Source organism: Osmia lignaria, chromosome 9 (genome assembly GCF_051020975.1).
Source record: "Osmia lignaria lignaria isolate PbOS001 chromosome 9, iyOsmLign1, whole genome shotgun sequence".
Classification (NCBI taxonomy): Eukaryota; Metazoa; Arthropoda; class Insecta; order Hymenoptera; family Megachilidae; genus Osmia; species Osmia lignaria.
In genome coordinates, this window is record NC_135040.1 from 9,787,816 (window position 1) to 9,799,293 (window position 11,478).

An 11,478-nucleotide genomic window follows, 5' to 3' on the forward strand; every position below is an offset into this window, starting at 1 on the left:
CGAATCTTCTTTTCCTTTTCTTACTATGCTTTGCTTCGCATTAATTCGTGCCACGTTTCTTTCACATAATTGATCCACATACCGATGCAAGTGCTTTTAGACAGACGAGTGTTCGTCCGATTTTCGAGTGGACGTCTTCTTTTTACTTGGCCCTTTGAATAAACCAGCCCTGCCCATACTTCGATTCTACACTCTCTTATGACATAAACGGGAGCACTGTTCGGAGACGCTTTTAGCATTATGATTTTCATCGAATTGAAATGTAACGCTTTGATAAATGAACTAGACAGTTGAGCTGGTTCTGATTTCATGTACTGACGTTGAAATGTTTCCTTTCGACAACTACTGTCGACGCGTGTTGTACGATATCTAAAAGGCTGTCAATGTAATCCATAAATCTGTTTAGTAATTTGATATTTTTGAACTTGGTATAAATAATTTAAAAAAAATTTTGAACGAGTTGTCTTATAAATTTGTCCACCAAAGATTAATTGGATTCTCGTAAAATTTCATTCAATTTCATGGAACATAAAATACTTGTTATATACTGTAATTACATACATACATACATACATACATATAAGTAGCGAAAAAAAGAAAATAGAGATAAGTTTTAATTCAGGGCTGCTCGGTTGGCACGCAAGGTAAAACCAGACGGTGGAATCCTGGTAGTGCGAATCAATCTTGTTGCTAGTCTCGTCTAGTCTGCTTCTGGTAAAAGGAATTCTTGAAATTTTATCAGTGGTGTGTTCAAGGGGTGTACTTTCATGAAATAGCTCCATATATAATTCACAATAACAGAATATACTTATATCCATACGGAAACGTTTACCACGCTCGTGTTAATTGATATAGAGACAAGAAAATGAAAAGTGAAGTACAGGGTGTTTCACCAATCTTGGTCCAATTGAAAAGAGAGTTAATTTCTCCTGAGAAAATAAATTGAAAATATAGAATACAATTTCCTAGGTATCGTCTGAAGAAATTTCAATCTACGTCACTGTATTTTATTCTCAACCCCATGGAAAAAAATCTTAGAAACTGGAGTGAATTCTTGAGTGAATTCTTCTTCAAGGGAAGAGGGTAAAAATAGATCTTCTAGTTTTGCCTTGCAAATTCCTTGAGGTGGAACCGAAATTACGTTTACTGAGAGAAGTGTCTCTGATGGATGTACATAGAATTGATTATCTACCGTTTGTCGCCAATGTTCTGCATTTATAATTTTATAATTATAAACTTATAATTGTATATACCTAATATACTAGCACTTCTTCGAGAGAAAAATATAAAATATGGTCCACTGTCTAAAAAGAAAGTACGTCCATAAATGGCACTAATAAGACAAGTAACAAATAACCGTCATTTCCAACATATATTTATTATAATTTCTTGCTGAATTGCACGGCTTCTTTACGTTGAAAATAATAGTCCTTTCGCAATTCGTTCCCATAAATTTGCTCTTGCTTGTTAGATTATTCACATAATCAGCCATATATGTAATTTTCTTCAGTCGTATACGCGTTTATTGACTTCCTTTCATAATTTATTCAATAAAATACGAAACAAGAGAAATTTCTTTTTGCTCTATAGGTACTGTTACCCGATGAAAAGTTCTTTTCGACGTAATTATCTTTTGGCGAGCACAAAGCTTTGTTTCTACTTGTCGAAGAAACGTAAAAGCTGCTAACAATGCATGATAAAGTCTGCGTTACAGTTTATTCAATAGACGAGACAAAAGATATCGTTTCAAACGACTCCATTATTCCGCACGAAGCAATTGAAGGCTCGTTCCTCGACGTTTTAGAAACAGATGGTAATGGCTTTCGCGTAAAGCTTGCATGCCTCTTAATTATTAACACTCTATAACAATAGCAGCGATCAAATGCATTTGTGTACGCGTGCCTGCTGGCTTGATTTGCGTAAAACGTCCCGGGGTAATTGCTATGAGCACAAAACAGGTTTAAATTTAAACGTCCGTGCTTCGAACGTTTCGTTTTTATAAGAAATTTAATGAAAGAGGTGCAGAATACCGATGCTTGGAAGAGTGGAAGCTTTAGGCTTTCAAAATTTTAGAACTCTGAAACTTTGAAGCATTGCAAATCGACAAAGCTATAAACACACGAGGAATTGAACAGACAAAGTAATTGGATGTCATGGAATAAGTGGTTAGTCCAATCATCGAGCTAATCTTGCTGCCTGTACGTATGTATGTACATGATCATGTCGTGTGTCGAGCAGTCGGGAAAGTAACGAATGCACTCTCTCTGTACGAGAAGAGAGGTCCAAGTTGGCTCGAGGTGCTCTTGAACGAATGGAGGTTGCCGAACGAACGGCTGCAGAGATATTCCGGTTCGTGAATAAATTGCCGATGGCAAGGCCACAACTAACGGCCGCCAGTCTGGCGTCGATATTCCTGCTGCCGTTTTGCACACACGTCGAAACACGAATACGATGCACGCACCGTTCCTCCGGTTCACGCGTCTTCCTTCTTCGCCCTCTTTTTTATCATCACCGCGGCTAATTCCAAGATGCCTCGCGACTTTGCTTTACGACGCCCTTCACACCTCCAGCATCGCGATTCCGCTCGGTGGAAAAGTATCCTGTTGCCCCTTTTCCTTACGATTAAATGCAATTTCATATTTGAGTCAAGATTATCAACTAAAAGGGGCTTCGAAAATTTGATAGCCCCCCAGAAACCTTAATCCAGTCCTGTCTTCATTATAAAAATCAATTACAAATATCGCAATAATTTTTCAATCATTTATATTCTCAGCAATATTCGATACAGCAAACCAGACATCTAATCAAACGATTGGTTTATGTTGAAATATGTATGTAGATAATTGTATTGACACGAACAGGCGTGATCAAATCGCATGAAACTGATACGACTAAGCGTTTTCGCGATAATTGATCTCGAACTGTTCAAAAATAATTTCGACATGATCACCTGTCAAAGCAACACGCTTTCATAAAATCAATAGGTTACTCGGAAACTATATTTCAAACTAAAAATTACAAAAATGATAAATTGTAATTGATTAATCAGCATCAATAATGAATCACAGTAATTAGTACAATGAATAAATTGCCAGAGGAATATGTGTCTAAAACCAGAAAAAGAAGAAAATGTTGAAATCTATATGTCCTCCGATAGCAGGAGGTTAATGAAAAATCAATATAAGCAAGTAATAGTCTAATTATTTCATTAATTCCTAAATGTTGAAAATATTATTGGCTATTCTTTTCGTTCATATAGGTGAAATCAATATTCCACGTGAAGTAACAGAAAATGCGTAAGAACTGTTGCGATCCAGTATGTTCAGCAAATAGACAATTTGCATGGTACTTGCAACAAATTCTACATATATTGTAAATATTAATAAGAGATTTTCATCATGTATATATAACTACTTAGCACTAGCAGATCAAAGAGTAGATCGAAGAAACGAAAACTAGCATGTTACGAAGCTTGTCCGACTACTTCAAGAACTTCAACGAAGCCACGGAAGAGATGTGCGAAGTCGAAGAAGAGATCGAAGGAACAGAAAGTTAAAATTTGCAAAAAGTATTTTATACAATCTCTGCGCGCTTATATCTTGGGAGCTAGATACAATAAACCTAATTTTCAGCAAAAAATGTCGAGCTGCAAGATGGGACGTGGAAAGTTCAACGTCGATACATGTGCCAGAGAAAATATGGTGAGAGAGTGATAAATAAATTATAGTCTTTAGTACAGCCACTTACATACTTTGTGAGAAGTATCATCATTCGAAGTCACAGATCCTTTTCAACCTTGCATTCTTTAAACCCTCGTTCCCATGCCATTTCAATGAATCAGCAAATAGCTACCTAAGAAACATTTGGTATATCATTCACTATGCATAAACAAGGCAATAAAGTGTACAGTATAGCTCATAATTGTTCAAACAATGTTTTTAATAGACTGCGGATGTTTAGGCATTTATAGCATAATAAAGCTTGCAGAAAAATACGCAATCCATATGGTACGTAAAAGAATTTATTTGCAAAATATTTTTGACTTTTTTACTGCTAGAATCAATTTAGGTTTTCAAACCTTATATAGCAATCATGAAAGTAAAACTTGATCTTTAGCATTTTAGAATTTATTATTATAAGCCTATCTCAATGAATAATTTTGTAATAAAATTTAAATACATTAATTATTGCTATTTATGTATTTGTGACAGATTTTAACCATAGAAAGAATATTAATTTTTTTGAAAATTATGGAATTATAATAAGATCAGAATAGTCATAAGCCTTATAAATATGGAAATGATTTTACATAATAGAGAAAAAAAAAATAGAATTTTTCAAATATTTAATTTTCTTACCATTCAAAATACGATCATAAATATTCTACTTTTTAATGGCAGCGTGAGGCGTACGGAGTCGATGAGATCATGTAGATCCTGCCAGGATTCGCGACGTCCTAAAAGAATAACTTGCACTTGTCATCCACGTCGAAGTATACCTTTAGAAAGGAAGAAAGAAAATAAATGTTGCCAGTTCAAAAAATGCAGACGGCAAACAAGGCAACTGATGCCACTTTGTATTTGTGTCAGAACATCCAGTTCAGAGAATTTCAGAAGCATACAAAGTTCCCCTTGTCCAGTTTTTTCTAAATACGGAGAATGTTGCTGCATAAGTCATAAAGTACGTAATAAACAAATAATAATTACAAACAAAACAGATATTACAAACGCCACGATGAGAAAGTATAAAATGGGATATTTATTTTAGAAAAAGCGAAGTTGTAAAGAAACACCAGTTGCACCTCGAAGAGTTTCAGAACACAGAAAATGTTGCAAATGCCAGTACAATCCAACTTCGTTAAAGTAAAAGTTAGAATTATTTAACTCGTTCGCTGCCAATCACTCAATATCGCGTGCTCGATCGTCAGCACTAAATATCCGATCACGCGATATCGCGGGCTACATAGTTAATCTTCAAACGTTGCGGCACAAAGCGAACGAACCACTTCTGAAACACGGCAGCGAACGGTCTTTTAATACTGTAAAGAAAATAATATTTTTATGAATGACGCTTAGGACCCAGCAAAATGTATTCCTAAGGGGATTATCTTTCTTTGGTAGAAAGATACAGAAATTAAGACACCCATTTTCTAACAAGTCAGTAATATTATAATTATGATTAAAAACATATTTTTAGAGATATTTATAAATTACCTTTTGTTTTAGTCCAAGACCAAATCGACTTAGATCGTGTCCTATTAATAAATGTTGCTCTAGAAGCGCTTTGAAGAGAAGAAATGATAACTTTCCAGTAAGTACATATTTCCAAAAAAATAAATATAAAAGAAATTAATATTCTTTTTTTGTACTTCAGGAGAGAAGGAAAGTAATGTTCTGCAAATGAAGGTAACAACGATGAATTGACCGATGTTCCTAGTGTTCTTTATGTATTTGCTTACAAAATCAGTGATAATTATTTTAAAAGATATTTTTGATTTACGAGCTAACGATACTTAATAATTAAGTAATATCAATATAAATTATAAATTGCTACATCATAAAGATAAGTGTTCAATGCAAAGAATTATTTATTACAGAACACTTAGCGAACTAAAGACTTGTTTCGTGGTAAAAAAAAGTATATCATCAAGCAAAGGACACAACATAAAACGACGAGAATAATAAAAATTTTAGTCGCTGCTTTTGGCCACGTATTTGTTGACCTTGTCACGATTACACAATGTTATAAAGCCAAAATACAATACATCAAGTTGAACATGAGATAGTTGTTAAACGTTATGATATTGAATAAACGTGAAGAAATCTCTTACATGTGTAAGAAACATATTTTACATGTATTTTAAAAATTGTAACCAGAATCTCCAAGATTTGAATGTTACGTTGCACGGATACATCATAATCCAAACTGAAGGTGAGAATTATTAATAACTTTCACGTACTGCTGAAAAAGTAAAAAATGGCTATGGTAAAACTTCATCTGCAACAACAACCTACATGTTTACTTCGTATCTTACTTATATTTCAAATGACTCGCCCAAGGCAGTGATCGTAAACTAAACAAATGTCATGATTGTTTCTAAGACACATACTCATAAGTATATTCAGTCATCATTCAAACGGACTTTTATTAAATACCTACACTATTTATACTGGATAAATCGTCCTTTTTTCCACCGAAACGAAATAAAATCATTCTGGAGCTTGATTAAAATACATATATTGGTTTCTGAAGCATCAAGCTTCAAACATCCTGCTTCGATGCGAAGTTCTGTGATATAATGATTCGAGACAAAGCTCGTGGATGGTAAATTAAACTATTACATAACATACTGTATTATTCTCAATACATTGGAATGATCAGTCTCTTCTCACAGAATTGGCTTTCGACCACTTCGTAAATAAATCCGGCCAATTGTCAAGCCAAGCGAGGCAATCACATTTTCGTGTATGGTATGAGATATCGACGAAAGTTCCAGGAATTAGATTAAGTATGTGGTATAAGCGTCCAAAGTTAAGTCTAATAAAGTATTTCTCTTAGTACCATCTCTGAGTCTCATTGCTAAGGAAGATACACACACACACAGCGTTAAAGTGAAAATTCACCGTGAACTACGTCTGTTTGTATTACGCAACTGTTTTTCAATTTCGAACTGTCGTAGATCGGCTCTTTGTAAGAAGTCCTGGCGTTCTAAATACCCATCTTTGCCTTTATTATGGGTAGTAATCTCTTCCTCCAGATTTTCTTCTTTCTTATAATTATCCCAATCTAACTTGGATTTTTCTAGGGTACTAATCTTTGCCTTTTTCCCGATTTGAGTAAGAACTGAAGAAATACCTCCTAAACCAGCCCTTTTAAAACCTTTTCCTCTGCCAGACCCTTTTCCTGCAGGAGAAGCAGTGTTCCCACTTTTCTCAGAATTTTCTGCAGAAGAAAGAGTTAGTCTAGCTTCTGCTGAATCTATTGGTACTTCCTTTTCAACCTTCACTTCTTCACCAGCAAATTCAAAAACCTTAGTTATTTTTACTTTTTCTTCCACTTTTGGTTTTTCTAAGGGAGGGGATTTCTCTTTTGGTTTATTTATTGTGTCCTGTGGCTTGGATTTAGATCCAACTGCTGTAACAAAAAAGAAAATATAGATACAAAAAGCATTATAAGAATATACCTATTTATTAACTATTAATATATATTTTTAATTAAAATTACACACCTGTATCTTTCATGAAATCAGCCCACAGTGAATCTGCTCTTTTCTTTTCTTCCTCTTCAGTACGTTCCTTCTTCTCTTTAGATTCTGTTTTATCTTTCTCTTCATCCTTCTCATCATCTTCATTCTTCAAGTTCTTTCCTGCTGTTCTACGTTTTTTAGTCTTGGACTTTGTCACCTTGCCTCTCTTCTTCCCTTTCTTCTTTGTGGTTTCTCTTTTATTTTCATCATTCTCATCTTCAGGACCACTTTCAACATCACCTTCAGATTCTACTTCTGATACAGGTTCACTGTCTGCACCATCAGGAACATAATCTTCGTCGTCTTCATCAGAATCAGAAGGCAACTGATGTTCATCAGTCATATTCAATTAAAGTTGATGAAATACCTGGAACAGAATATAATGCTTTAGTCATAAATCAATTAATATGATTAAAAAATTATTACTAAGTAACGCGTTTCTTTTAAATCTATTGCTTATGATTCTATTATAACATTGCTTACATTGATTATATTTATTATTTCCTTATATTGACACTTGACATACTTATTTGTTTCAAATTATTTCTCAAGTTTGCATTAAACAAACCAGACTCTATATTTTAGATTACACACAAACTAACTAGAACTTCAGTATATAAATATTTCACCTAACCTCTTTAAAGAACACAATTCTACGAATAATTATAAGCTAATAACAGAATAAATAATCTGCTATTTTAATACCTACGTATTTTCTCCGAAAACACGACTTTCCGTACGAAAAATTCAGTGGTACGATCAACTGCTTTTCGGAACTTTCGTCAGAATATTTGAAACGTTCTTTTACTTTTATCGCTCGCCACTTATTCGTTATGTACTAATAATAAAGTTCGAATAGAAATCGCTAATACTTTAAAGGTATACTGAAACAAACACCACTGAATGGAAGAAATTCGCAGAAATATTAACGAGCGAAGGATATGAATCGGCTGGCGATTCGCAAATACTTTCGACCTACATCATCAGCCATTTTCGTTATGCTTTGAGCGCCATCTCCAGAAGAACAATAAACTATATTGAATATTTGTGAAATAGCACATTGAAATGTATAAATTTTATATCAGAAATAATTTATTATATTTATCATTTAGTAGAATTTTTATAGTCTCTTTTTATAGAAACCATTAAGAATTATTTTAAAATCGAACCATCTCAATTTAAGTTGATCATCACTATTAACTATGTATATATCATATCAAAGTTAATTAGTTTTATTATAGTTTTAATATCTTTTAAAGATGTCCCAATATTTTAAACCTTATATTTTCTTTCAAATGTAAGAAAAAAAGAATAAAATGGATACTCATTTCACATTTACTAAAAAAAGTGGATGGTTTAAAGTGTAAATCAATATACTTTCTCAAAATTGGGTAATATACTAACTTTTCTGTTTTTGAGAATTTCACCCCATATAACAACTCATTTGTAACTATCTTGAGAATGGAACATGACCAATTACACGGAAAGGGATCGAATTACGGAGGAACTTTCACGAATTTGTCGAGCAATAAGTCACCAGCTCGTTCTTCAGGATGTTAAGTAGGATCACCGGGGTCACCGCAAGGACTTATGTTACAGGATCAATTTCGAATCCTCCTTTCAACGAAACGGATGACAGCCCATTCACAAGGATTTTAACCGGATTAATAGATCAAACCTTTCCTTCTTTTACACAAATTTTCTGAATGAAGAAACTGAAAGAGAGTAGAAGATAAGAATGGAAAATAGTATAATTAATTTGCTAAATTACTTTATCTATATTGTTTATAATTAGACATACATATGTAGATTATTTCATATTATTAAATATTCCAGAAGAATTTTCTCTTAATTAAGAAATTAATTTTTCTTGTCAGAATTAAAAACGAAAGAAGGCTCTTTGTGCCAGATCTAAATCTAGAATAGTATTCCTTTTAATCAAAACACAATCTCAGGCAATAAAAAGTTGGAAGAACGTGGCGGATATCCGGAAGAAAAACATCTAGAGCAAAGGTCGATTCCGTCCGAAAAAAGCATTATTCGTGGAGTTACATCCCGAAGGAAGATAGCACTGGCAAGGATGGACCAGGTGGCTGCAGATGACGCAGAACCAAACGATTGGACGAGAAGCTCTCGGAAAAACGAAAGAGGAGGACGTGGCCAAGCCGAAGGAAGATGCTTTTGCTGTTCAGAAAGCTCCGCCCGAATTTTCAGGGCGTCTCAAAACTCCCTCTTCTCTGCCAATGCTCTTTTTCCTGCCTCTCCTCGTCATTCTCTTCTTGGTCCACACTTTTGACGTACAATTAGTTTCGCGTGAACATCGTGACCCGTCGTTGCATTTCAACAATACGAGTTTAAAAAAAAAAAGAATCATTCAGAAAGTAACAAGGTCAGGTGCACCATCTTTGTCTTCAACCCTTAAAAAAGACCTTACGCTTTAACTATTCCCTCAACCCTATTTTCTATTATTCGCAAGTGAAGAAGAAAAAAAACTGTGACAAGTTTTTCCTTTTAAGAAATATGGTTTTCTTTCAACTTTTTCTTTAGAAATATTTTGTGACACAACACGTAGAAGAGTTAAGGAAAATTAATGTATATTGGCAGGTGTAACAATGAAGTGGGATTAAATAATTGCAGAAAATGCCAAGGAAGAGACGTGCTTCGACACCGATGTTGGAAGCTGACGAGGAGGAATTCGGTTCGGAAGAAAAGTACAGCAAGGACGAATTAGACAACCGTGCACCGAGAAACGCAGCAAATGCGAGAGAACGCGCTCGGATGAGAGTTCTCAGCAAGGCATTTTGCAGATTAAAAACCACTTTGCCTTGGGTACCAGCTGATACGAAACTCAGCAAACTGGACACCCTTCGTCTTGCCGCTACTTACATCGCTCATCTTCGCGCAGTTCTCAGGGATGACGGGGATGCACATTCGGAGACGACTAGATCATTATCTCTTGCGCTGGTGAGTTTTAATTACAGGATAGACAAAATAATGGGAACATTACGAAGTTTTTAAACCCTTCATTTTTGTTAAATTTTCTTTCAATATCGCTGAATCAGTTTATTAAAAAATTTTGAGAGTAACTAAATAAAAATAATTTTGCCTTGTACGATTGCAATTTCCCCTACTTTGTAAAATAACTGAGAATCCAGGTGGATTCAATCGGCGGCGCAGCCTCGTCTTTGCCGTCGCCTTCTCTGTTTACGTCTCTCCAGGTGGATCAAATCACTTTTAAACTTTCCACCCACCCTTTCCACCATTAATTCTAAGTTAGTTCCGTTATTTGAAGAACGGCGCCTTATTCATCTCCCATATATTTCTTTTGTCTTCTTCAAGATCTGCTAAAGTTAGCTTTGATAATAATTAAGGTATTAAAAAGAAGTGACTAATATAAAACACCATTTATAGAAAATGTATAGTTTCAAAGCCTATATTAAAATCGTGAGCTAGAAAGATGTAATAAGGATGAAATTTGAAAATGTTTGAAAATTAGAATCGTGATAATTATTAGATCTAATTTCCTTCATTTCTTTTTACAGTCATGGCCGTTTGCTCTTCAAGGAAGCAACGCTTCGATGTTGATGAACAACAGTTGCAACGTATCATCTTCAACGTCTTCGAGTTCTAATCAGTATCGTGGTCAGCAGGGAACCCATGAGATTCCAAATTTCCATCACCCTGGTCATCAAAGTATGTCAATGCGTCACAATCATGAGCCACAGCTCTCCTATTTCTAATGCCACTTTCAAACGAAAGGATTTGAGTCTATTATCGAAGTTCGAAGAAAAACATTCTATTCATAAACAACTTTATCATCTATATTTATTTCAGAGTGCCTTATTATACTACTATTTATTGATATATTAATTAATGATTTAAGAATTGCTATATTATAATAATTATTATTGTAACCAAAGCGTAAAAACTAGTCTAATAAAGTATTTCTATAATTCTATATTGAAATAATGCTTCCTTTGTTCTTTAAAATTATACCACGCATAGAACATTTTATATAATCGAAAATCTGAAAAAATTTCATTGTATTTAATTCTAAAAGTATTAATTATTCGGAAATGATCTAAGCGCGGTGGAGTGTTATTAGAAAAAATTCGTGCTGTTTCCGGAAAGGACGTGGTAAGGAGAGAAGGATAAAGAACGCCAAGTTAAATAAACAGTGCGAAGGGCCTTTTGTGTAAACCTGAAACTAAAATAATACATCTCGTCCCATT

General features: G+C 34.3%; 3 protein-coding genes across 12 annotated transcripts; 2 read left to right on the plus strand and 1 right to left on the minus strand.

The window, feature by feature from the left end:
• The first annotated feature begins 2,921 nt into the window (after positions 1-2,921).
• Positions 2,922-6,604, plus strand: LOC117608563 (uncharacterized). 4 transcript variants are annotated; one of them, XR_004582374.2, is made up of 10 exons: positions 2,922-3,188; positions 3,260-3,345; positions 3,419-3,568; positions 3,633-3,701; positions 4,401-4,680; positions 4,768-4,862; positions 5,076-5,156; positions 5,226-5,310; positions 5,374-5,523; positions 5,597-6,604. XR_004582374.2 is itself a non-coding variant. In XM_034333896.2 (10 exons), exons 2-9 carry the CDS (start codon positions 3,293-3,295, stop codon positions 5,401-5,403), a joined length of 843 nt encoding a protein of 280 aa, XP_034189787.1. In that variant the 5' UTR covers positions 2,922-3,188; positions 3,260-3,292; the 3' UTR covers positions 5,404-5,405; positions 5,597-6,604. The 4 variants fall into 4 exon arrangements, 3 of the variants coding, with proteins under 3 accessions (XP_034189787.1, XP_034189762.1, XP_034189772.1); XM_034333896.2 differs by having other exon boundaries at positions 5,374-5,405; XM_034333871.2 differs by having other exon boundaries at positions 5,374-6,604.
• On the minus strand, positions 5,671-8,242 carry Yeti (yeti). 6 transcript variants are annotated; one of them, XR_004582373.2, is made up of 4 exons: positions 7,956-8,242; positions 7,229-7,613; positions 6,160-7,134; positions 5,671-5,958 (listed from the first exon to the last, which is right to left on the minus strand). XR_004582373.2 is itself a non-coding variant. In XM_034333858.2 (3 exons), the coding sequence occupies exons 2-3, from the start codon at positions 7,587-7,589 to the stop codon at positions 6,620-6,622; spliced, it is 873 nt and encodes a 290-aa protein (XP_034189749.2). In that variant the 5' UTR covers positions 7,590-7,613; positions 7,956-8,242; the 3' UTR covers positions 5,671-6,619. The 6 variants fall into 6 exon arrangements, 4 of the variants coding, with proteins under 4 accessions (XP_034189749.2, XP_034189712.2, XP_034189722.2 ...); XR_004582372.2 differs by having other exon boundaries at positions 5,671-5,961; XM_034333858.2 differs by having other exon boundaries at positions 5,671-7,131.
• Positions 8,243-9,402: 1,160 nt separating this feature from the next.
• Positions 9,403-11,159, plus strand: HLH54F (basic helix-loop-helix domain-containing transcription factor HLH54F). Of its 2 annotated transcripts, none has more exons than XM_034333370.2 (3): positions 9,403-9,635; positions 9,851-10,210; positions 10,789-11,159. In XM_034333370.2, the coding sequence occupies exons 2-3, from the start codon at positions 9,887-9,889 to the stop codon at positions 10,984-10,986; spliced, it is 522 nt and encodes a 173-aa protein (XP_034189261.1). In that variant the 5' UTR covers positions 9,403-9,635; positions 9,851-9,886; the 3' UTR covers positions 10,987-11,159. The 2 variants fall into 2 exon arrangements, with proteins under 2 accessions (XP_034189261.1, XP_034189253.1); XM_034333362.2 differs by having other exon boundaries at positions 9,413-9,635; positions 9,884-10,210; positions 10,789-11,154.
• Positions 11,160-11,478: the final 319 nt, after the last annotated feature.

Excerpts from the sequence above, each read along its gene's own strand:
- LOC117608563 (XM_034333871.2), top strand. The coding sequence starts at position 3,293 with ATGCGTAAGAACTGTTGCGATCCAGTATGTTCAGCAAATAGACAATTT. Across the intron at positions 3,702-4,400 it reads CATGTGCCAGAGAAAATATG|CGTGAGGCGTACGGAGTCGA; the intron begins GTGAGAGAGTGA and ends TTTTAATGGCAG. Across the intron at positions 5,311-5,373 it reads GAAGAAATGATAACTTTCCA|GAGAGAAGGAAAGTAATGTT; the intron begins GTAAGTACATAT and ends TTTGTACTTCAG.
- Yeti (XM_034333821.2), bottom strand. The coding sequence starts at position 7,589 with ATGACTGATGAACATCAGTTGCCTTCTGATTCTGATGAAGACGACGAA. Across the intron at positions 7,135-7,228 it reads TGATTTCATGAAAGATACAG|CAGTTGGATCTAAATCCAAG; the intron begins GTGTGTAATTTT and ends TTTTTGTTACAG.
- HLH54F (XM_034333370.2), top strand. The coding sequence starts at position 9,887 with ATGCCAAGGAAGAGACGTGCTTCGACACCGATGTTGGAAGCTGACGAG. Across the intron at positions 10,211-10,788 it reads GATCATTATCTCTTGCGCTG|TCATGGCCGTTTGCTCTTCA; the intron begins GTGAGTTTTAAT and ends TTCTTTTTACAG.